The following is a 25,577-nucleotide window of genomic DNA, read 5'->3' on the forward strand; positions in this document are numbered from 1 at the left end:
ATCCCTTAAGCCCCCATCTGACCCCCCAACTCCCCAAGTGCTGCTTTCTAAGTCTTTCCTGGAATGAGTAAGAGCTTTTTCTTGCCACCTCACAAGTCTGGGTGGAATTGCTTCCCTTCCTCCTGTGTAGTTGCAGATGGTAGACGTTCTGTGAATATCCTTTATAAAGTATAGGAACAAAGTCCAGTGTGTGTGCACAAGCTAGGATTCAGGCTCACCAAACAGGTCAGCCTCATGACTGCAAGAAGGCCAATCCCAGAATAAGAGTGAGGAAGTGAGACAGGTGAAGTGGATAGCATCAGATCGACAGCATGATGCCACTAACTCTTCCATGCAGATTTAGGAACAAACATTTCTTCAGCCACACCCAGCACCCTATTTATCCCAATTATCACGACTGTGTTGAATTTCATGAGTATTCACACCTTTGATCCAGTGTGCAATTTCAGGGCAAGAACAAAAAATGCTGAGATGCCAAATTGGTGTGAAGCAAGGTAAATAACAGAACCCAGTTCCACAGACAGGCTTTTCCCCCAGAAGGTGAGGGCTTTCTCCATTACCTTAACAAGAAAGATGTTATTCAGGAGGCAATAGTAGGTCTGTTCTACCACACCTCGGAGTTTGCCTTGGAGGATGTGCTGTCTTGCATCGTAAGATTTACAGGCATCAATCCCCAGAAACATGGCCATGAGTGTCCGGATGGCAAAAAAATTCTGCTGCACATTTATCTTCGTCAGCTCCATAGCAACAACCCTGCATGGTTAAAATGAAGAGAAATTATAAGGAAGTTCTAACGGGGAGTAAGGAAGAGCCAGCACATTCTGAGAAAGAATTACAGAAACACAAACCTACCGCTTACCACATAGACATCTAGACACACAGAAAAAGCTTCCAAATGAAGGAGAAATAATGGAACCAGCGTTCTTCAGCCCTTTCTGATCGACCTCCAAGACAACTACAAGACATTTCAGCACCTGATTTTCCTTATGGATAAATGGCTGAGGATCAGCAGTGGATTTGAGCAATGTCTCCTGGTCTCTGTTTCCTCCATGGCTGGTGCAAAGCAACCTAACCGCAGAGCTCAGCCTCTCCATTTTTCGCTTTTGTTTGAGACACACAAAAGATTAACAGCCCTGAACTGATCTCCAACCACCTTTCTCAACCACACCCCTTTGGGTTTCTGGCAGAGTCCAGACTGATCAGCCTGTTTATTGTCTTCTGGAGAGCACACCCTTGTCAAAAGCACCTGGCTGCTGTCAGTTCAGTTCCAGGCATCCCCCTGGACTCTAAAGTCATCCTGCATTGAAAGACATGCAACCATACATACCCGTTAGCATCCATCCCATTAGAGCTGCTCTCATTGCCACATCACATGCATCCAAAAATGCCTTCTCTCAGTGAGGGGCTATCTCCCAGCCCCTCACTAATGACATTTTTAAAGTCTGTCCATTTCTCTTGGGGGGGAAAAACCCAGCACACGCATGAGCTTTCGTCCACAGTTTAAAAGTTGGATTAGCCCATGAAAAGCTAGTAACGTTGCGTCCAGGTAGACAGAAAACATGGGCCAGAGTTGATCAACACCTTTTGAATTTTGAAATTTCAACATTTTTAATGTTGACATTTGAAAAGTAAAAAGGACTTTTTTTGTTAATATTGACAATTTTCATGGAAATCTTTCCCTAGCTTTCAACCAAGTACTAAGCTGTTCAAAATATTTCAATTTTTTTGAACTTTTAAATTAAAGGGGGGAAAAATGAGAGGAGAATTAATAAAACAAATTAGCAGAATGCCCCCCAATTTATTTTTTAGCAGCTCTACTGGATACACTGTCTTGCTAGACATGTTTCCTCTTTAGCACTGAAACATGAATCCGACTTGATCTGGGTCATGACAGCCTCAACCAAGGAGTCTCTCATAGGATGGATGGGAGAAATAGCCAGCAGTGTCTCTTTCTGATGCGTATTCATGCCCTGCTAGTTTTGAGGTTCCCAGAAATCACACTTTCCATACGCTGTCAGAAAACAGATGGACGGCTATGCCTTCTGATTCACGGGGGGTGGCTGGGTCAACAAATCAACTGGACAAGAAGCCACAGTTAATCAAAGAGCAGGTGAGGTTAATCCTTTGAACCACAAAAGGACCCATCCAACCACAAGTGAATCTCTCAGATTGCCTCATTTATTAAATGAAGAATTAGAGTAGTAGACAGGCATTGATAGGTACAATTGGACCAATGGTTGTTTCACCTCCCCTGTGACTGTGCTGGCTATTCCTGTATGTGAAATAATAGCTGTACTAAAGGAGGAAGTTACTAAAAGCTCCTCTTTCCCATGCAGGGCTCATTTAAGCCATTAGAGGTCAGTTTGCAGCCAATTAGACACCGTCTCAGTCTGTGCCAGCCTCACAAAGCCTCCATACCATTGGCATTATTGCAATCTCTGTGGGAATGTTGCAGCTCAGGATCACGATGCAGGGGCAGAGGTGTGTGGGGCACAGGGGTCAGGTGTATCAAAGTGGGCCAGGTGTATCAAAGTGAAGTTAAAGGCACTTACCTGTGGCCAGCCTTCTGGCCTAAGTAGGCAATTTCAGCAAGTAACTGGCTTTTTCCATAGCCCATAAGGCCTTCATACATTATGATACGGCCTTCTGTAGACCCCACAAATCCTTTCAATAAAGTGTCATAGATTTCAAGCTCTTTTTCCCGACCTAAGAAACATTGAGGGACTGTAAGAAAGCAAAGACCAATGCACTTCCCTTTCCCTCTTTGCTTAGCAGTGGCAGCATGTCTCCATCCATATTGAAAATGCATCCATAAGTCACTGGTTCATTTCCACCTCTGCTGCAGTCCTTATCCATCCCTTTCTCCCCACTTATTTTGATAATTGCAGCTTCCCTCTGTAGCGTAGTCTCAAACCCGACTGTCCAGATTCCAGCGGACCGCTGCTACCCTCCCCCGCAAACACACAAAGAAGTGTGACTACATTATCCCTATCCTCACACAACCCCTTGTTCATTCCAATACCCGGTGTCACTCTTCAGATTTGTTGCCAGCCTCCCTTACAGACCCTGAGCTACATTCACTGGAGCTGGCACAGGGAAGCATAATTTACATCTCTCCTTACCAGTCTGCCAACTAGGAGATTCACCTCCAGGGAGGGCAGATAGTAGTTGAGTGCATCAGCTCCTACAGGGCAACAGGATTAAAACTTGATGAGATGAGGTGGGGCTCACCCAGTATTGGGGTGCTGGGATCTAGCATTTTGCTTTAACCCCATTTGTCAGTAAAGTGAAAAGCCCTTAAAATGAAAACAACAAGGAGTCTGGTGGCACCTTAAAGACTAACAGATTTATTTGAGCATAAGCTTTCCTGGGTAAAAACCACGATGCAGCTGAAGAAATGGGGGTTTTACCCACAAAAGCTTATGCTCAAATAAATCTGTTAGTCTTTAAGGTGCCACCGGACTCCTTGTTGTTTTTGTGGATACAGACTAACACAGCTACCCCCGATCCTTAAAATGAAGTGGGCAGTTAACACCTCTGCTTGAAAACTTGTTTCTTCCACCAACAGGAACTAGTCCAATAAAAGCTATTCCCTCACCCACCTTGTCTATCCTGCGACCAACACAGCTACAACAACATGGCAAACATGTATTCCATACTCTTGTCTGACCATGGACAGGTCCTGCACTCCTTAGCACCATATAAGGCCTACAAGATCAGGCACCACAACTTCAGTGTAAAGGCCCCGTATCTTTAAGAGCATCCTGAGCACATCTCACAGCTTTACATTTCTGAATGATCCCAATGGTCAATCACTTAATATCCTCAAGTAAAAAGAAAAGGAGGACTTGTGGCACCTTAGAGACTAACCAGTTTATTTGAGCATGAGCTTTCGTGAGCTACAGCTCACTTCATCGGATGCATACTGTGGAAAGTACAGAAAAAAAAGTCTTCTGTACTTTCCACAGTATGCATCCGATGAAGTGAGCTGTAGCTCACGAAAGCTCATGCTCAAATAAATTGGTTAGTCTCTAAGGTGCCACAAGTCCTCCTTTTCTTTTTGCAAATACAGACTAAACATGGCTGTTACTCTGAAACCTATCCTCAAGTAGTGGCTCCCCCTCAGACATTTCCCCCCACATCCATCTCTTCCCCGGGCATCATCTTCCCAGCAGCAACAACTGCTCCACAGGTTCCTAATGACAAATCAACTGGAGTTCTGAAGAGCTCTGTCCACCTACCCAGTAAGGGGTAACACTCAGACCTCTCCTTGGTGAGATACGCTTTGCCAATCATTCTGCAAGGAGGAAGAGAAAGGAAAGCTGCAGTTAAAGAGCGAAAATACTCCTGGTCAGAATCTACATGAGTGGGGGCGCAGCTGGGCTGCCCACTCTCTCTGAATCCAAGCCCTGCTTCCAAGAAGGTTTTCATTATTCTTAAGCCTCCTGCACCCAGAAGCTCAAGTTGAGATGGGGTGAAGTAGTGTCATGGGGTTTCCCTTCGGAAGAGCGCTAGAGGAACATCAATAATTAAGGAGCCTAATGAGCCTGGTATAATGGGAGGGTGTATTAAAATCCATCGGAGAACTAAGAAGGAAACGAGGCACAGCAGCCTACGATTCCTCTGGTAAAGAGCAATACAATGCCCACCAGTCTGGTTTCCTGAGGCTCCTCAAGGATCTGAAGGTAACAAACAATTTTGTACTGCAAATGGGCAAGAGATGAGAGACAAGTAGGAATAGACAGAGTCAATAAAGCTTGCAGGGGAAAAGATAAGGAAAGCAAAAAAAAAAAGCAGAATGAGTTAATATTAGGCAAAGGCTGTAAGGAGAATAAGAGTTTCTATAAACATGTCATGGGAAAAAGAAAGTAAAGCCATTAATAAATAAGAAGGTTGATGAAATCGGTGATTACTCTGAACTACTGTGCTGCTTTTTAAAATCTCTCTTTAGCAAGCTATACATTAACAACAGCCCGGCTCCTGCAAATTGCTTCCCACATACGGACTCCCACTGATTTTAATGGGGCTCCTTCCACAGAGAGGAACTTGTAAGAATGTAGCCTTGGATTTGGACAATGAGAGCAAGGCAGTTCTTGTATAAACAGCTGTTGATGAAAGGAGGTATCAGGATATATGAAAAAACAAAACACATGCAAACTTGGTCTCTGAACTCAATAACTAGCTAGCTACACCACAGTTGCTATGAACTTGGATTTTTCTGTACTGCACCTTTAAATTTCTGCCAGCACAGCTGATGCAGCATGTTCCCAAGAAGGGACCCAAACTGTGCTCCCTCATGGAGACTTTACATTTGTTCTTTCTTAGTCTGTTGTGCCCCTTAATCTGAACTGGAAGTCATTTGGACTGAGACTACAGGGCTGTTCTAGGTGTATGGAGAAACACTGCATGCTTCTACATTTCCATGGTGCAGTTCTCAGTCTCCTAGTAGCTGGAGCTGATGAGGGAGTGGGAGAGAGATGCAAATGAGACACTATAGTTACCCATTCTCTCAAACATGAGGCTTGATTGAAGGTATGCCAGTTGAAGCTATTTTTACACTAAGCTATTTGCTGTCCAAGCAGCTGTTTGTCTCCTTGATTAAGTTGCCTTGAGTCGATCTTGTGTGGGGGGAAGTACAGGACTTTGGAGATGAAATTTCCTAAGACAGCTGTGAGATGATGCTCTGGATTCTGGCAAGGATGATGCACATTGTGGCTTTGTACAGACAGGATAGCACTCACACCCCTTTGTGCTGATCAAAGGTAATTTGCCCTCTCATCACCCCCACCCCACCGTGGTAAAATGGGGGTGTGACTCTGGAAGCCCCTCAATGCCAACTAGCAGAGGGCCCCCCTACTGTAACTCACATCAGGTCTGACATACTCATTACCCCAACACACTGTTGTCATGATATATATCTCAAAGATGTCATGAAAGGCATTGTATATAACCTGGTGACATGCTGGTTCCAAAAATCACTGTGTGATGTATGTACAGGTTGGGTACAAAGTGTTATAGATGTGTGCTGGAAATATATTCATGAAAAGTGTTTGGGAAGTAGAGCATAAAACCCAGTCTGTCCTAGGCAAAGGCATGCATATTTACCTGTCTCACCTGGGTTACCAGCAGAGGACAATGGAAGTATATTTACATATAAGGAAAATAAAGACATCAAGCTAAACAAGCGGGGGAGAAGACTGTGGACTTTGAGTAATATAAGGGGAACAAAAAGACCTTTTAGTTCTCTATCACTGAGGGGACAGTAGAGTCCAGCACCTTTTGACCTATGAAAGCTGGATTCTCTTGGCCGGAGAGGCAAGAGCTGATGGAAACATGATGTGAGAAACTGCTTAGGCAAAGATTGCAACTTGCTCAGATTGAGTTTTCATCATTAGAAAGTGTGTTTTGTTTTGTTTGTGACCTTGTCTGTCTCTTTTGCCCTTGCTTAGTGTCACTTAAATCCAAGGGCTTTGTGAATAACCTTTTTCTTGTTTTATTACAAAACCATCTCAGTTCTGTGTATTAAAGTGAAGTATGAGGCCTCAGCTAACCTCACAGGCTGGTGTGTGCTCTGTCTCTTTGGAGGCAGTGAGCGTAACATGAGGGACTGGATGCTGCAGGGAGATGTCTCTGGGGAACTCGCAGCTGGGGCTTACTGATTGTTACCAGCAAGCCAAGGTTTAGACTGGCAGAGTCTTGAGGAGTTTGCTGGCAAGGCAGACAGGCTGGTGTATCAGGGACCTGCCACAGAGCTTAGCAGTACCAAAGCTCTTGCTAAGTGGTAACAGTGGCTCACAGTTCTGGGTGTTCTGAGCTTGACATCACAGGGGGCACTTACGTTTTCTCACTGATGCCAAGATAATGATAGACCACGCCGGGATTCACAACTCCTTTCATCTCAGTCTGGGGGAGCTCTTCAAAGAAGTAATGAGGCAGCCTGGAGTTGGCGTAGGTCACTGCATCACAGGACACTAACCCTGGATAATACATCATCATCCGGGCAGCAAGATTCACCTTCTGGCCAATGACTGTGGGTGGAGAGAGCAAGAAAATGGGCACTGAAAAGTTAACTGAGCTCCCACCCACCGTCCTGTGGACAGCTCCATGCATACATACCCCTCCACCAGCAAAAATATGCAGCCTACACACACACTTCGTGGGTACCCAGGGGATACCAAACATGCACAGTACCAGAGAAACAGACTGTACCTGTGTATTCATGCCTTACACGATGGCCAACTACTCCACAGAACACTGGCCCGCTGGTTACTCCGATGGAAACTAGCCTAGCAAGCAATGAGAGCAACATGGAGTCGGCAATCCCAAATGTCCAGTCCCTCTTGCCGCATCTGCTCACGCACCCTCTCCCCACCCGCACTCCTGTAGTGCTAATTTGTATTGACTATCCCCACATCAGCCAGCTAGGTCTCCGAACAGCCTGTGTGCAACTCTGTGTGTGCGCAAAAGGGATGGAGAAGGATGCAAGGAGGTTCCCTCACGCACATCCCCATGTAATGACAGTTCTTGTGCTTCCCAGAGTGCAGAGTGCTATGAGCTACCATCGCTGTTGGAACTAGCCTCCCCAGAGAGATAGACCACAGCCCCACCTGCTCGCCACCCCAGCTAGCAGAGCTGATCCCAAGCCAAAGGGAGCCCCTGTCCATCCTTTGCAAGGGTGCCACGGAGGCCGCATTCCTTAGGCAACTCCACAGGCACAATGTCTCTTTGACCTCCCCATGGGTTGTGAGTCCCTGTTCTCCCTGTAATGCAAAGCCACAATTGAGCCCTCATTTCCTGGTGTGGAGCTGGAGGTGAAGCCCTGCCTGAAAGTTCAAGGAAGTATTCACATTTTTTCAACACATTTATCTGCCCACAGTAGAAATCCTGCATGCTTAAAATGCTTCCATGGGTGAGGGAGTGGTGAGATGGGTGTAGAGTTTCAGCCCTCCCTCCTTGCATCATCCAGCTGTCCAGTCTGTTATACCACACCCATCGCTACGGTATGTGTATGCTTCCCATATTTATAATGGGTGCACACAGCAGAAAACTGCTTAACTGTAATTGTCACTGGACACTGATCTCGCAGGGTACTCATGCCTGGAATTTAATTCTCTCACATGTGATTGGTTGAATTTCCCTGGCTCTTTATGGTTGGCATGCCCCTTAAAGGGAGTGGCTACTGAGCAAAGCACAAGACACACACCCCTACTGGCTATCACGTACTGTTCCCAGCTGAATATTAAAGGTGCCCTCTGAGTGTGCCAGTCTGAATTCTCCCTGCTGGAGAGTCAGGAGCTGGAGAGACGTCAGAAAAGGAGAGTCAGGTTACAAAAAGACTCAAAGAGATCAGTGCCAGTGGTGTGAAAAGGGAGTGGGGTTTGGTCTGGTCTTGTCATTTATAGACACAAAAGGGGACAAAGGCTCTGGTCCCACAAACATGCAGGAGTTTAATTTGAAGCCTCAGTGAAATCAGCAGTGCTTGCATGCCAAGGCACAGGCCTCAAAAATTCAGCAGCCAGACCAGAGCGTGCTGGAAGGTAGGAGAGGGTGAAGTGCTCTCTCCAAGCACTGCTGGAGTCCTGCCAGCTGACGGGCCTCGGGGTCCCCTTCAGTCAGGAGCTCCTCCACCAAATGCAGTCAAGAAGGGCTTGATGGGACCTTTGGAGGCCAGTGGGGTGGGGGGTGACAGTCAGTAGGGTTTGGCTCATGCTCTGTCCTGTTACCAATGCTCTCAAGGAGCAAAATGCCTTTAGAGCTCAAAAATTTGCCATTCTCACACAAATGGAGCTGAGAATCCTGCACAGCTGGTGTTGGGTTAGTGAAAGACACATTGCTCTCTCTTTTCTGCAGGGCCTGGACTTGGGGATTGGAGTTTCTTGGGCTGTTGTGGGATGGGTCAGTGAAGGTGGTTGGCTTTGCAGTTTGCTCTTAAGGATGCTGAGGTTCACGGTCATCCTGAGCAGGTTCCAGACTCATGGCCAGTCGCTGTAAGAGTTCCATCACCTGCACCCACCAGTACCACCCCGAGGTTGCGGTTCTATTGCTCCAGTAGCATGTAGCTGTCTTAGGAGGTCAGGGTCACGTAGCGTGAGGGGGAGCCCAGGTAAACTGGGCTAATCCCAAATTTTGTCTCCCAGCTGTCATGTCACTGCCTTCTGCCCACTAGGGGGGCCTTCCTGTTGGGATGAGGGAGTTTAGATGGCAACCAAGCCCAGTAGCACCCCTGTAGACAACATGGAGAACTTCACCTTCCTGCTTACTTTATTTTCATGCGCTTCTCAGAACAGAAGTTGAAGATTTCAAATGCACTGTCCAAGGCGTGGGTGCTCTCGTCAGCCTGCTTATCCCCAGGGAGCCCGAACACACACAGGAACGTGCAGCCCTGCCAGGGAGGGGAAAGAAAACACCAGAGGGGGGAGGGTTTTTTCCAAAGAGTAAATCAGTAACAATATCTGTAGCAAACAGTTCCACTGTGCTCCAGCTCTCCCACCCACCCTGTTAGAGTAGTGCTGTCATACACCACCCCCAAAATGCTCTGGGAGGCCCCACCACCACCCCAGACTCAGTCTCTTCAGCACTGAGCTTCTTATCATTCCTCCTGATGGCTGCCCTCCACCTCCCTTCTCTATCCCTAATGACAACACCACTGTCCTTCCTGCCTCCTACTAGTCCTGTACTCTCAAGGGAATGTTTGCCAGCTCCGGCTGCCTGGCTGGCATGGCCTTGAAGCTCTGACTCACTTTGTCAAACATAAAGACTTTGTTGATTTTGCCGCTGAAGACGTGGATGGTGTCTGAGATCTTCATGTTGGCATTGTGGATGGCCTTGCACAGATGCAAGGTATTGGCGCTTTCGTCAAACTGCAGGTTTACAAAGACAATTGTGACTGGCCGAAGCTCAGATAAATATTCCAGAGGTTGGTTGTCATCAATCTGAAAGAGAAGAGCCAGATGTACTCAACAGTCCGTACTCCTGGTGAGCGGGGACCATTCACTACTCCATATACCCCTCCTCCAGCTGGGCTGACTCTGCTTTCAGATACAGGTGCTAACTTCATGAGGGCAAAGATGTTAGATCAGCTATTGCCATAGGAAGGAGTGGGCCCCCATCAATGGGAAGCACTCTCCAGTCTCAGGAAGATGATCCTTTCAGCACAGGACTGGGAAATGAGGCTAGGCACCAAGGGGACAAAGGGGGAGATAGCTGAGCAAAGCCTGTCAATGTGACTTTGCTACAACCCAGGTCTCCCCATAAACTTTAAAATTTTAAACGGAACAAAGAAAAAACTTTTTCATACACCTTACAATTAGCCTGTGGAACACATTGCCTGCAGTCAAGAACTCAGCAGATTTCAAAAAATGATGACAACATCCAATGTTACAATAGTAAGGATTTTTTTAAATAAAACCCAAGAGTTTTGGAAGGGATCTAAACCCTCATGTCTCAGGTCATAAGCCAAGGGATCGGGGAGGAGAAAACTTTCCATGTGGGCAAGTTGATCCACAACTACGCACTGCAGGGTTTCTTGTATTTTCCTCTGTATCATAGAATATTAGGATTGGAAGAGACCTCAGGAGGCCATGTAGTCCAATCCCATGCTCAAGGCAGGACCAACACCAACTAAATCATCCCAGCCAGGGCTTTGTCAAGCTGGGCCTTAAAAACCTCTAAGGATGGAGATTCCACCACCTCCTTAGGTAACCCATTCCAGTGCTTCACCACTCTCCTAGTGAAATAGTGTTTTCTAATATCCAACCTAGACCTCCCCCACTGCAGCGTGAGACCATTGCTTCTTGTTCTGTCATCTGCCACCACTGAGAACAGCCTAGATCCATCCTCTTTGGAACCCCCTTTTAGCTAGTTGAAGGCTGCTATCAAATCCCCCCCTCACTCTACTCTTCTGCAGACTAAATAACCCCAGTTCCCTCAGCCTCTCCTTGTAAATCATGTGCCCCAGCCCCCTAATCATTTTTGTTGCCCTCCACTGGACTCTCTCCAATTTGTCTACATCCCTTCTGTAGTGGGGGGACCAAAACTGGACACAGTACTCCATGGGTGGCCTCACCAGTGCCGAATAGAGGGGAATAATCACTTCCCTCAATCTGCTGGCAATGCTCCTACTAATACAGCCCAATATGCCGTTAGACTTCTTGGCAACAAGGGCACACTGCTGACTCATATCCAACTTCTCATCCACTGTAATCCCCAGCTCCTTTTCTGCAGAACTGCTGCTTAGCCAGTCGGTCCCCAGCCTGTAGCGGTGCATGGGATTCTTCCTTCCTAAGTGCAGGACTCTGCACTTGTCCTTGTGAACCTCATCAGATTTCTTTTGGCCCAATCTTCCAATTTGTCTAGGTAACTCTGGACCCCATCCCTACCCTCCAGCGTATCTACCTCTCTCCCCAGCTTAGTGTCATCTGCAAACTTGCTAAGGGTGCAATTCATCCCATCATCCAGATCATTAATAAAGATGTTGAACAAAACCGGCCCCAAGACTGACCCTAGGGCACTCCGCTTGATACCGGCTGCCAACTAGACATCGAGCGTCAGCAGAACCTCAGAAAAATTCTAGCTGTGTAAAGCACAGACCGTCACGCCAAAAAACAAAATTCTATGAAGTTACTGCACTACCTTCTTCAGAATGTTTCTCATCACAAACTTCCGGAGGGACTTCTCCAGCTCATCATTAGGAGACAATGTGGAGGTTTCTCTGAGGATACCTAGGGGAGGAAATTTAGTGCTTTAAATAGGAGAAGGAAGACTTGTGGTTAAAGCGTAGGGTTTTATTCCTGGCTTTGCTCAAGGGCAGACTTTTGCCAGTGAGGACTGGACAGTGCCTGGATGGGGCTGGAGATTCTTGTCTAACCTATTTCACTTACAATCTTGAAAATGCAAATCACAGTTGCATAGGTGCTGAGTTTCTAATCTGCCGGGGGGTGTTCCCCCGCCCCCGGCTCCCTGCAGACCCCACCCCCACTCCACCCCTTCCCCCAAGGCCCCAGCCTTGCCCTGCTTCTTCCCACTCCTGCTCTGCCCCACCCTGCCTCTTCCCTGCCCCTTCCTGCTCCTTCCCTGCCTAGTTCTGCCCCTCCCCCGAGCACACTACACCCTTTCTCCTCCTCCCTCTCCCCCAGCACCTCCTGACACAGCGAAACAGCTGATCCGTGGTAGGCGCTGGGAGGGAGGGGGAGGCGCTGATCAGTGGGGCCCACGAGTGGGCAGAAGGCACTGGGGGGAGTGGGAGGTTCTGGTAGGGGGGCTGCTGGTCAGTGCGCAGTACCCACCATTTTTCCCCATGGGTGCTCCAGCCCTGGTGCACCCACGGAGTTGGCACCTATGCACAGTTGGAGTTTTCTATTAGAAAATTCCTTGTGTGCTTATATCAGCACCACTGAAAGCTTGCTCGCCCAGAAAGACTGTAGGCACTGAGCAGGGGTCCCTATAGTATCTCTTCTTGCCAGCCAGGGGCCTCCATAGAGCTGACCCAGAAGGTAGGGAGAGGGTCTCTTCTCCTCCACAGTCAGTGTACCCCTTGCTGGTGTCCACACAGGTTGAAGCCAGCAGGGGGGAGAGGGAGTTGAAATTCAGCTGGCTGCCTCGGGATTTTGGTGGCAGGTAATGGAGGAGTACACAGGAACTCAAAGGGGTACAGGGCAGGGGCCCACATGTGTAGTCCATTCACCCTCTCACATTTACACTGACGGAAAACAGGAATTTCAGCCTGCCGTCTCCCTGGGGGGTCAGCGCAGTAGAAGGAAGAGGGACTCACTGTTACTTTCACCAGTGGGGTAGTTCTGTAGGTATTCAGTACATTTCCAGAAGAACTCGTCGAACTCAGTCTCAGAGATGTTCTTTATGTATCTAGCCTGAAGGCAGACAGAATTAAAGGCATCTGTCCGCTTCCCCAAGCCTAGTGTAGAATTATTCAATAAAATGCACTCCCATCCTTCACTGTCACCTCCATCATCAACCTCCCTGTCAACTGGATGGAGGACACAGCAGTAATCAGCAAAGATTTTTTGGCTGGAGCAAAACAAATGACTACGCTCCCAACAAATGCAGCAAAGTGATTCTGCAGCCTCCAAAGCTGGCTGCAGAGCCTTCCAGTTCCACAGTCTTTCTCCTGCTGGGTATCTGTCCAAGCCACCAATCCTGCAAAGGCTTACATACGTGCTTAACTTTAAGCACCTGATTGGCCCCAATGATTTCAACGGGTTTACTCCTATGCAGGTGCAGGAGTGAAGCCCAGTTTCTTCTCATGACGTCTGTCGCTGAACTATCTCAGTGCCTCCAGAAAGATACTAACTAAAATCACAATAGGCCCACGGTCTGATTCTCCTCCCCAGCCTCACAGCTGCTCTCCAAGAACCAGTGCAAGGCGTAAGAGGGGGATGCTCAAAATAACTGGTGGGCTGCAGGTAGCAATGCTCCCACTTCCACTCCTTGGCAGGTTGGTCGTATTTTCAGAGTTCAAAGTGGGGACACCGGGGTTGGTGAGGGGGATGGGTCAGGGGAACTGTGTGTTATCCTGTCAGGATGAGTACTTGGGGCCTTTTACAGGAAAAGGTAGGGAAAGTGAGAACAGTATTTACCCCTCTGTGACCCCTTTCTTGTTCTGTCCTAGCTCTAATGTCTCCCATTCCCATCTAGCTGTACCCTACCACACCCCGACCGCCCCCTCCACAGTCACTGATTCACCTACACCCTCAGTCACCAACCAACTCCATCAACCTTCCCCCCAAACTCTTCCCTCAGCTCCCCACCTGCTGAGAAACACGCCCCACAAACACACCCTTTCACCCAGGCTGAGATCCTCCCTCTTCCTAACAGGCGTCCACAGCTCAGGCCCACACCCTCAGCTCTGAGCCCTGGCCACCAGATAGCCCCAGGCTCAGAATGTCCCCACACACTCCTCCAGCTCTACCAAATCCATTCCCAGACTCCAAAATCTTCCCCCTCCTACCTGACACCCACCACCACCAATCTCAGATGCCCCCCAGGTCGGAACCCTGCCCCCTGCTGAGAAAGCTCTGGTATTCACTGCTCTGCACCTCCTCCCTCTGCCACTTGCATCCCTTCTCTTGCAGAGTCTCTTGCAGGGGCTGGAGGCAGCAGGGAGCATGGATAAAAAGCCCCAAATTCTGGCTTTGTGGCTCTGTCCTCTGCAGTACAACAGCTACACTACCCAGGTCTGAGATCACTGGTGGGCTTGTTGGATCATATTAAAGAAGTTCTGTATTAAAATCACAAATGAGTTTGATTCCCCATAGTTTAAATTCCAGGGTATTACTAATTAAGAGATCTCTTGGTTTTTGGTACTGTTTCTCTCCCTCTATGTGTGAAACTTGCAAGCTGCTAATTGCGTTAGTACATTCTAAGACAGAGTCTGTTCTCAAAGCAATTCACACAGAGAGAGACTCAAAGCAATACTCTGTAACAACAGAAACAGCACCCAGAGGCTCCCTGCCCTTTTGTTGTATTAACAATTGTGATTAAAATAGAGCTAGAGGATGTATGTGGATGGATGCTTGGTGTGGATAATAACTGAATGATCAGGGAGGTGCCAGCCTAAGAATCCAGTGTCCATCGGCTGAAGAAGGCGTCAAGTGGAAATAACCAGAGGACCCCCCCGGAGGGCAGACTGGAATCCACCCAACAGCCTCAAGAATGGGAGAACCAAAGAACAAGATAACATCTAGCAGCACGGAGCTGTCAGGAATGTGCTATCTGCTGATTGATTCAGCAACAGCATGATGAAGCAATTCCCATAGACTGGCATAGGAAGAAATTCCGATAAAAATAGACTCTAAAAAGTGAGAACTTTGGGGGGTCTGATTCTGCAAACCAACTTCCAGGAGCATCAGATGAGCATCTGACAGGGCCGTGCTCCCTCCTCATGTCCAGGCCACCTGGCCAGTGGCTTGGCATGAGCAACTCTAAGGCTGGTAACTATGATAACAACCTTGCAGAACCTCTGTGTGTGTGTGTGTGTGTGTGTGTGTGTGTGTGTGTGTGTGTGTGTGTGTGTGTGTGTGTGTGTGTGTGTGTGTGTGTGTGTTTGTATGAACGAATGTGTGAATAAATATGAGATTGAATGGAATGTTATAACTATAACTAACTGCTTACTATGATTCTTTCTGTATTCACAATAAATGTGGTATTTTGCCTTTTTCCCTTTAATAAGATCCTGCTGGTTTTTATTTTATTGGTATAACATTTTGGTGGAGAATTGCAAAAGGGGGAATATTGGTAAAAAACCTCAGTTATTGTAAATATTGGTGTGCACACCGCCAGCTCTAGTGAGCTAGGCATTTCTATTAGATTAAACCAGACCTGCTGGCCTCCAGGAAGGTAGCAGGGAAAACAGATTAAACTAGACCTGCTGGCCTCCGGGAAGGTAGCAGGGGACCTGCTGGCCTCCAAGAAGGTAGCAGGGAAGAACAGGTTAACCGGACCTGCTGGCCTCCAGGAAGGTAGCAGGGGACCTGCTGGCCTCCGAGAAGGTAGCAGGGGAAAAATGCATAGATTAAGCTGTGATTTCAGAATCTAGGCTGTGTCACTTGCTAAGTAATACCAGCAGTGACAAAGAGATTGAAATATCCATGTTAAGATGTTTAAAAGAAAACAGGGTAAGCCAGTACCAGAGGGAGGAATGGAGTCAGAAGGAATTCCAATCTCACCTTTTGTTAAAGAAATTATACCTTTTAAACAAATCCTTCAAAAATTTGGGCACAGTCCTTGGACTAAACAAGCCCTAGCTGATGTCTGCACTATTTCGGACCTGGAGGATAGACTGGCTCAGTATATCCTCATATACAAACCTTCTAGTGCTGCCAAAAGAGATGCAGCAGCAATTTGGTTGTTGTGTGAGGCATGTAAGGATTCTTCCCTCTGCTTGTCTTCATGAAAAGAGGAAAAGGCACAAATGGAAAAGGGAGCCACAATAAGTTGGGTTTTATTTTTTTAGATTGCTGTGTGTTTTGGAAGCAGAAGTTTAAAAAGTGACCAAAACTCTGGTGAAAGTTGATTGTGTCCCTTTTAAGATAGTCTCTGAGCTGCTGATGGCTTTAAATCCAAAAGCAGGAAGCACCTGTGAAAATGCAAATTACCTAAATGATAAAGGAAGGAAAGAACTAGCAGCACAAAGGAGCTGCAGATAAAGGACACACCTGGTCAGCAAACAAATTGTCTAAATAAAAGGCATGGGATAACAAGATAATTTTAATAAATTTAATGATAATAAGTATCCCTGTAACAACATATAGTGTGTATGATTTTTGGAAAAACCCTTTAAGGTCGTATGGTAATGATGCTTCACAGTTATTACCTGTAAATAAAACTTAAAGCTTAACACAGCAGGAAAAACATTATAAACTTGGTCTGCTGTATAAGAAGGAAAATTCAGGGATTTAATGACTAAACAGTGGGATAATTTCCCCATAACCCTTAAAAGATAAAAGCCATTGAAACCTGGCCTGTCTATAGAACAAAAACAGGAAAATGTGGGGGCAATTCCTCTGTTTTGCCTGCAATCAGCAAGGGTATTTGTAAAAGAAATATTTTAAGCAATAATCTGCCACCCCAAAAGGGGTAGAAACATGTTATTTTTGTCTTTCAGAAAATCAGGAAAAGCTGATGCCAGCTGAAGAGCAACCCAATACCATGAATCTACTGTCACAACAGAAATTGTGTTTTGTGTTCTATGTTTTGTCTTGTGTTTTTTGTCTTGTTGCTAACACTGTTGTGTGTTTAAAAAAAAATACTAAAGACCTGCAGGTAATTAAAAATAAATTAAGCTGTCCCAGCTACAGGACAGCCTGATACAAAAACAAGTACATGCCAATATAGACTTGGTCCAAATTGGTCTGGGTAACCTAAAAGCCCGATGGAATCTTTGGTAATGGCTTAATACTACCACATGGCTTATGCATAAGAAAAAAATTTAGAAATAGGAAACTACACAGCCATAGCTATGGGATGCACTGAAATGCAGATGCTTGCACTAGCTACTTTGGAACACAAAATGTTCTGGGTCATATTGGGAAATATTAAGGGTTTGAGGCATTTGTTAAAACAAAGAAAGAGATCATTGTTTGACACTTATCAATATGAATGGATGCAATATGTTTCCAGTATTGTAAAACCAGACTTGTTAATGGGAGACATTGTTGTCAAAATTGCACACCAACAGTCCCTGGAGGCAAAAGGTATTGAAGGTTAACCCACTCCCCATATTACACATGGGATCCTTCTGGCTACCCTGGACCTCAAGCCAGTGGGCTGGGGAGGGAGGGAAGCTATTGGACACTAGAGGTTGTACCGAATGGACTCCTCAAAAGTGGGTGTGCCTCACCTTCCTCTTGCCCCAGAACCTTGTAGTAAAGATACATCACTAGGATCATGTATGTGGCATGAATTGGAATCACAAACTCAAATTGCCTCACAGTACGTTCTCTTGAATAGGCTACATAGAAAGTGACACTGACGATTATAAATCTTAGTGTCAAAAGGGGGATTATGTTGGATCATATTAAAGAAGTTCTGTATTAAAATCACAAATGAGTTTGATTTCCCATAGTTTAAATTTCAGGGTATTACTAATTAAGAGATCTCTTGGTTTTTTGGTACTGTTTCTCTCCCTCTATGTGTGAAACTTGCAAGCTGCTAATTGCGTTAGTACATTCTAAGACAGAGTCTGTTCTCAAAGCAATTCACACAGAGAGAGACTCAAAGCAATACTCTGTAACAACAGAAACAGCACCCAGAGACTCCCCGCCCTTTTGTTGTATTAACAATTGTGATTAAAATAGAGCTAGAGGATGTATGTGGATGGATGCTTGGTGTGGATAATAACTGAATGATCAGGGAGGTGCCAGCCTAAGAATCCAGTGTCCATCGGCTGAAGAAGGCGTCAAGTGGAAATAACCAGAGGACCCCCCCGGAAGGCAGACTGGAATCCACCCAACAGCCTCAAGAATGGGAGAACCAAAGAACAAGATAACATCTAGCAGCACAGAGCCGTCAGGAATGTGCTATCTGCTGATTGATTCAGCAACAGCATGATGAAGCAATTCCCATAGACTGGCATAGGAAGAAATTCTGATAAAAATAGACTCTAAAAAGTGAGAACTTTGGGGGGTCTGATTCTGCAAACCAACTTTCAGGAGCATCAGATGAGCATCTGACAAGGCCCTGCTCCCTCCTCATGTCCAGGCCACCTGGCCAGTGGCTTGGCATGAGCAACTCTAAGGCTGGTAACTATGATAACAACCTTGCAGAACGTGTGTGTGTGTGTGTGTGTGTGTGTGTGTGTGTGTGTGTGTGTGTGTGTGTGTGTGTGTGTGTGTGTGTGTGTGTGTGTGTGTGTGTGTGAATGAATGTGTGAATAAATATGAGATTGAATGGAATGTTATAACTATAACTAACTGCTTACTATGATTCTTTCTGTACTCACAATAAATGTGGTATTTTGCCTTTTTCCCTTTAATAAGATCCTGCTGGTTTTTATTTTATTGGTATAACAGGCTTACCCCCCTTATTCCCTAACGACCAGCCACTCCTGGCAAGAGGAAGCCAAAATTAAACCCATGTTTCCAGGGAACAAGATATTTCCCACATTCTACTATGCCTTCTTACTTCATCACCACTTTCAACTTTTGCATCACCATCCCTCTCGCCCCGCTCTGCCCAGCTGGTCCATTGGATAGAGGCCCAATAACAAATATACACACAAGCATACGTGTGAGATTGCATCCAGCAGAAGACAATAAGGCACGTAAACATACCCCAACCTAGATAACAAGGCAATATGAACTCCACTGGTTATGAACCATTGTTGCACACTCCACATTGCCCACCTTAACAGCTCTTTGATCTTTAATTCTTTCTATTTCTATCATGTTCCTGTTACAGAGTTCCCAGCAGTTCGGCGATAGAATAACCTCGCTTGCTTTTGCTAGGTCTTGGGCCAACCGAACTTCATCCACTGCTCGGCCAATTACCAGAAAATATTGGTGCTTATTGTCTCCCACAACAACTTTGGAGATGTGACCTGCAGATAGCCCTGACAAGAGAAACAGGATTGTTATGGAGGGCACATTTACTTTACCATTTGTAATATATGTATCTCATTTATCTTGGAAGCGGATTTTGGAGGCCAACCTATTTCTTTTGAGGTGGGAGGTTTGGATCAATTCTTGACAATATGTGATATTTATTCTAGGAATCTGAGAATTTCTAGAACAACACTCTCCAATGAATTAAACAGCACGTCAGTTAATAAATAATAATAATAATGCACACATAATTATAAGGGTCACACAGTAGCATCTGTTATAAGGCTGCAAATCGGTTTCCATTATAACAATCTGTTTATAGCTGAAGAAGAAAGCAGTGTGTTATAACAACATTTAACATTCCTGTGGTGGGAAGAACACCTCAACAGCCCAACACTGTGGCATTTAATTTCAGAAAGGGGAACTATGCGAAAATGAGGAGGTTATTTAAACAGAAATTAAAAGGTACAGTGACTAGAGTGAAATCCCTGCAAGCTCCATGGACACTTTTCAAAGACACCATAATAGAGGCTCAACTTAAATGTATACCCCAAATTAAAAAACACAGTAAAAGAACTAAAAGAGAGCCACCGTGGCTTAACAACCATGTAAAAGAAGAAGTGAGAGATAAAAAGGCATCTTTTAAAAAGTGGAAGTCAAATCCTAGTGAGGTAAATAGAAAGGAGCATAAACACTGCCAAATTAAGTGTAAAAATGTAATAAAAGCCAAAAAGGAGTTTGAAGAACAGCTAGCCAAAAACTCAAAAGGTAATAACAAAATGTTTTTTAAGTACATCAGAAGCAGGAAGCCTGCTAAACAACCAGTGGGGCCCCTGGACGATCAAGATACAAAAGGAGCACTTAAAGACAATAAAGTCATTGCAGAGAAACTAAATGAATTCTTTGCTTCAGTCTTCACACCTGAGGATGTTAGGGAGATTCCCAAACCTGAGCCATCTTTTGTAGGTGACAAATCTGAGGAATTGTCACAGATTGAAGTGTCAATACAGGAGGTTTTGGAATTAATTGAGAAACTTAGCAGTAACAAGTCACCGGGACCAGATGGCATTCACCCAAGAGTTCTGAAAGAACTCAAATGTGAAATTGCGGAACTATTAACTATGGTTTGTAACCTGTCCTTTAAATCAGCTACTGTACCCAGTGACTGGAAGATAAGTAATGTAATGCCAATATTTAAAAAGGGCTCTGGAGGTGATCCTGGCAATTACAGACCGGTAAGTCTAACGTCAGTATCGGGCAAATTAGTTGAAACAATAGTAAGAATAAAATTGTCAGACACATAGAAGAACATAAATTGTTGGGCAAAAGTCAGCATGGTTTCTGTAAAGGAAAATCATTTCGTACTAATCTATTAGAGTTCTTTGAAGGGGTCAACAAACATGTGGACAAGGGGAATCCAGTGGACATAGTGTACTTAGATTTCCAGAAAGTCTTTGACAAGGTCCCTCATCAAAAGCTCTTATGTAAATTAAGTTGTCATGGGATAAGAGGGAAGATCCTTTCATGGATTGAGAACTGGTTAAAAGACAGGGAACAAAGGGTAGGAATAAATGGTAACTTTTCAGAATGGAGAGGGGTAACTAGTGTTGTTCCCCAAGGGTCAGTCCTAGGACCGATCCTATTCAACTTATTCATAAATGATCTGGAGAAAGGGGTAAACGGTGAGGTGGCAAAGTTTGTAGATGATACTAAACTGCTTAAGATAAAAGAAAAGGAGTAGTTGTGGCACCTTAGAAACTAACCAATTTATTTGAGCATAAGCTTTCATGAGCTAAAGCTCACTTCATCGGATGCATAAAAGTGGAAAATGCAGTGAGGATGTTTTTATACACACAGACCCTGAAAAAATGGGTGTTTATCACTTCAAAAGGTTTTCTCCCCCCACCCCACTCTCATGCTGGTAATAGCTTATCTAAAGTGATCACTCTCCTTACAATGTGTACATCATACACATCACACATTGTAAGGAGAGTGATCACCTGGAGCTTGGTACTTAGCATGTAGCACAGGGGTGGGCAAACGTTTTGGCTGTAGGGCCATATCAGGCTGCAAAACTGTATGGAGGGCTGAGTGGGGAAGGCTGTGCCCCCCAGACAACCTGGCCCCTACCCCCTATTCGCCCCTCCCACTTCCCACCTCCTGACTGTCCCCCTCAGAACCCCCGACCCATCCAACCTCCCCTACTCCTTGTCCCCTAACTGCCCCCTCCTGGGACCCCCCGCCCCAAACCGCCCCCACGATCCCACCCCCTATCCAACCCCCCCTGTTCCCTATCCCCTGACTTCCCCCACCTATCCACACCCCTGCCCCCTGACAGCCCCCTGGGACTCCCATGCCCTATACAACCCTCACTGTTCCCCGACCCTTGACCACCCCAGAATCTCCACCCCATCCAACCACCCTCTCCCCGACTTCCCCCTGGGACCTCCCAGTCCTAACCTCCCCCTGCTCCCTGTCCCCTGACTGCCCCCCGGGACCCACTACCCAACCCTGTCACCGCCGCACACGCTGCTGCCACTCCCTTACCACGCCGCTCAGAGCAGCAGGAGCTTGCAGCCCCACTGCCCACGCAGCGGCATGGTTGTGTGGGAGGAGGAGCAGCGGGGAAGGGGTTGGAGGCAAGCCTCCTGGGCCAGGAGCTCAGGGGCTGGGCAGGATGGTCCCGCAGGCCGGATGTGGCCTGCGGGCCATAGTTTGCCCACCTCTGATGTAGGAAGTGCCCACTGAGGAATACATACATGAACAAGTTTGAGAAACATTGGCTGGATAGCAATAAAGTGATATGCAATTCAATAATCCCTTCTGAACCTGCTCAGTGCAGCATCTACTAAGACTTTGAGTAGAACTCAGTAAAAAGCACTCTCTCATTTGGGATATCACTGCACATTCTGTCTGTGCGGTCTAACCAGGAGGCCAGCAAGCAGAAGGGTTTTGCTCTCAGTCTGCTGCTGCTGGGAGTTTGCGTGAAGGGAGCTTGTAAATGTCTGCTTGAAACACAAACAGAAAAAACATCCAGATGTAATCTAAAACTCCCCAGCTTAATATAATGAAATGGCAAAAGAGCAAGTTCCTGAAGATCCCAAACTTAAGTGGCTTTACATTCTGTTGCCCAAACAGACAGTTGTGTGAACAGAGGTACTGTGAAGGCACTTCCCACAACCCTAATGGCCAGCAACTTCCTGTTGGTTTCCATGGATGTGAAATACTCAGAAGTAGAGCTGGTAAAAAAAACGGGGTACTCTTTCCACTGACAATTTCAATACAAACAAAAAAGAAATAATTTTTGTCTAAATTTTCCATAAAAATTTTTGATTTTCAGCAGAAATTCAAATGCTGAAATACTTTGGCTGAAAACAAAACAAAAAAATTGACTTGGAAATACTCCCACTTTATTTATGGGAGTTGTAGTTCTGATGCCTCAAGCTCCCATTATCCTTTATATGTTGAGCTCTCTAGTTTGACTACATCACCCATGATGCTTCTTAATGTCCCCTCTTAGTGAGGGGAATTGGTTAATAATCAGAGTCTTTGTGGTGTACAATGGGAGATGTAATCCAGCTGGGGAGGACATTAGATGACCAAAATACAATTCCCATGAGCACTGTTCCCTCTAAGCTATGTGCATGTGTGTGTGCACACAGATCCTAAACCCCATGCACACGGCGAAACACCGCACACACAAAAATTTGCACAGAAGCACAACAATTTGCACAGAAGAAATTTTTTGCGCACATGGCCTGTCAAAAATTAGAGGGAACATTGCCCATGAGGCACTGTGGCAGGATTTCTAAATCAAAATATTTCAGTTTTCAGCTGTTTGGGGGTTTTTTGATGGAAAATTGAAATTTTCCATGGAAAACAGACACTCTTCATAACAAAAATTGTTTAGTAGAAAACCCAATTTTCCACTGAAAAACAGTTTTGATGGAATTTTGTCCATGAGTGCTAGTCAGAAGCTACTCAGAGACAGTCATAACTCTGTAAAAATAAACTAGGTACAGTTAGCACCAATGAAAGGTGCCAGACTGGCAACAATAAATAAATTGAAGCTGTTTATTCACATAATAGATGCAGAATGGCCAGCTGTAGGACCAACTACCCCAAACTGCCTCCCTAAGGTACTTCAGCAGTTTGATCCTCAAGGCCCATTCAATCCTTGGCTTCTCCGATGAAACTGTTTCTGAATGTAAGGATGGTTTATGTGTCACAGATACCTGTCTGCTAGGAACTCAAACAAGACCTGCAATGCATTTCACATGAGCCACTAGGCAATCGGATAGGAATGAGTCTCGGTCACCACTTCCACAGGCTGAATTTGAACCAGCAACTTAGAGGTGAAATGCTCTTTATTCCAGTCCCCAAAAGACTCTTCTCTCTGACCAGAAATACATTTTCCCTACCACAGAAGCAGCCTTCCCATGCAGCTGCTGAAAAGGATGCAACTGATCAAAGCACCGAGCAATTCATGTCTTCTACAGATTCCTGGCCCACTAGAAATGGAACAAGATTTGGGCATGGTGTTTCTCAGAGACATATCTTGGGAGCACGAGAAGTGATTGGGGGCTCATGTGATTCAGGAAGCAGAACTGCCTACTGGTTAGGGCAGGGAACTGGGAGTGAGGAGTCCTGAACGCTCATCCCATCTCCACCACCAACTCACTGTGTGACCTGAGACAAGATATTTCATCTCCATTTGCCTCTGTTCCCTCCCCTGCACAATGGGGTGAATGCTTCCTATTCACTTTTGTAAAGTGCTTTGGGAATGTGCTCTCTAGTTACTGCAAAGTATTGTTATTCCACTATTAGCTATGGTACCTATCTTCACTCGGAGCTCCAGACCCACTTCAGTCTCACGAACCCCATACTCTTCCTGGATCCTCAGGCTACATTTCAGCGCCAGTGTAATGATATCGCTCAGCTGGCTTCGTTGCACTTTCCACAGTGCTAGCAGTGCATCCCCTGGGGAAGGCAGTGTGACAGAGACTTATGGGACACATGCTCTTCTTGTTTCTAAAGTGCTGACAAAGCCACTTGGCTTTTCAACAAGCCACAGCAGATCTACCTGTACCAGCCCAGCACTCTGACCCACAGAAAGATTGCTCACTAACCACCCCAAACTCCTTAGCAGCTGCTGGCTGTGAACAGACCAACCCCTCTATGCTTCTACCACAGGGGTAGGCAACCTATGGCACACATGCCAAAGGCGGCATGCAAGCTGATTTTCAATGGCATTCACACTGCCCGGGTCCCAGCCACTGGTCCCAGGGGCTCCGCTGCTGGCCTGGGGTACTGGCCACCAGCCCACTGCCAGCTGGGGTTTTGTCCACTGGCCCCCTCAGCCCACTGCTGGACCCAGATCCCGACCACCGGTCCGGGGGGCTCTGCTGCTGGCCTGGGGTTCTGTCCATCGGCCCCGCTCAGTCTGCTGGCAGCCCCAGGTCCCGGCCACCAGTCTGGGGGGCTCAGCTGCCAACCTGGGGTTCCAGCCGCCGGCCTGGGGCTCTGCAGCCACCCTCAGCTGTGGCCCTCTGGCCCCAGGCTGGGGCAGTGAGGGGTGCAGACTGGGCCAAGAGGGGGCGCAGCTCAGCATGGATCGCATGGATTATTATTACTGGCACGTGAAACCTTAAATTAGAGTGAATAAATGAAGACTCAGCACACCACTTCTGAAAGGTTGCCGACCCCTGTTCTAGCAGCTGTCGGTTGTGACTACCTCTTCCCACCCAGTAATCCCTGCAGCTGCTTTTTACAAGTGAACCCTCCTTCCTGGTGATCCCTTATAGACACTGACTGCAAGTGTTCCTTCCCCGTCAGTGACCCCGTGCAGTGGCTTGCTGCATGTTCCCCTCCCCTCTCCCACACACACAAACCTGCGTCCGCTGGCTCAGGTACACTTAAGGCATTGCACCTCCTATTGTCCTTGGGCAACTGCTAGCACAGTCATTCAGGCCCAGATCCCCAAAGGTATTTAGTATCAGAGGGGTAGACATGTTAGTGTGTATCCACAAAAACAACGAGGAGTCCGGTGGCACCTTAAAGACTAACAGATTTATTTGGGCATAAATAAATGCCCATAAATGTTTCATGGATAAAAAACCCACTTCTTCAGATGCATGGACTGAAGAAGTGTATCCATGCACCTGAAGAAGTGGGGTTTTTTGCCCACAAAAGCTTCTGCCCAAATAAAGGTATTTAGGTGCCTAACTCCCATCTGATCTCAGTTCTAAAGGAAGTGCCAGCCAGGGTATCTCAATCAGACACAGAGGAAGGGGAATCGGGGTTGTTTCTAACTGAAAGATATAGCGTAAATTCTTGCTTCTTCCAAATCATAGATCAATCCTGTGGGAATAGGAGCCAGAGGGATAGGTACAATAGAACAAGGAAAGGGAGTCGGCTAGTGTGAGTGCCTTCACTGTCCAGAGCCTCACAAGTCAAATGACAACGGGAAAATAGGCCACTCTACCCCACCCCAATACTTCCTCCTTAGATATCGCAAGCTAA

General features: G+C 46.3%; 1 protein-coding gene across 1 annotated transcript in view; it reads right to left on the reverse strand.

Moving 5' to 3' along the window:
- ADCY10 (adenylate cyclase 10) overlaps positions 1-25,577 on the reverse strand; it is a 73,588-nt gene that overhangs the window by 40,146 nt on the left and 7,865 nt on the right. The window contains exons 4-14 of the mRNA XM_074960948.1: positions 23,892-24,035; positions 18,858-19,063; positions 12,770-12,866; positions 11,632-11,720; positions 9,741-9,932; positions 9,261-9,382; positions 7,210-7,286; positions 6,839-7,028; positions 4,242-4,297; positions 2,553-2,706; positions 561-753 (exon numbers count right to left, since the gene is read on the reverse strand). Coding sequence (XP_074817049.1) covers positions 561-753; positions 2,553-2,706; positions 4,242-4,297; positions 6,839-7,028; positions 7,210-7,286; positions 9,261-9,382; positions 9,741-9,932; positions 11,632-11,720; positions 12,770-12,866; positions 18,858-19,063; positions 23,892-24,035 — 1,520 coding nt within the window. The remainder of the gene's footprint in view (positions 1-560; positions 754-2,552; positions 2,707-4,241; positions 4,298-6,838; positions 7,029-7,209; positions 7,287-9,260; positions 9,383-9,740; positions 9,933-11,631; positions 11,721-12,769; positions 12,867-18,857; positions 19,064-23,891; positions 24,036-25,577) is intronic.

Source organism: Natator depressus, chromosome 8, assembly GCF_965152275.1.
Source record: "Natator depressus isolate rNatDep1 chromosome 8, rNatDep2.hap1, whole genome shotgun sequence".
NCBI classification, from domain to species: Eukaryota; Metazoa; Chordata; order Testudines; family Cheloniidae; genus Natator; species Natator depressus.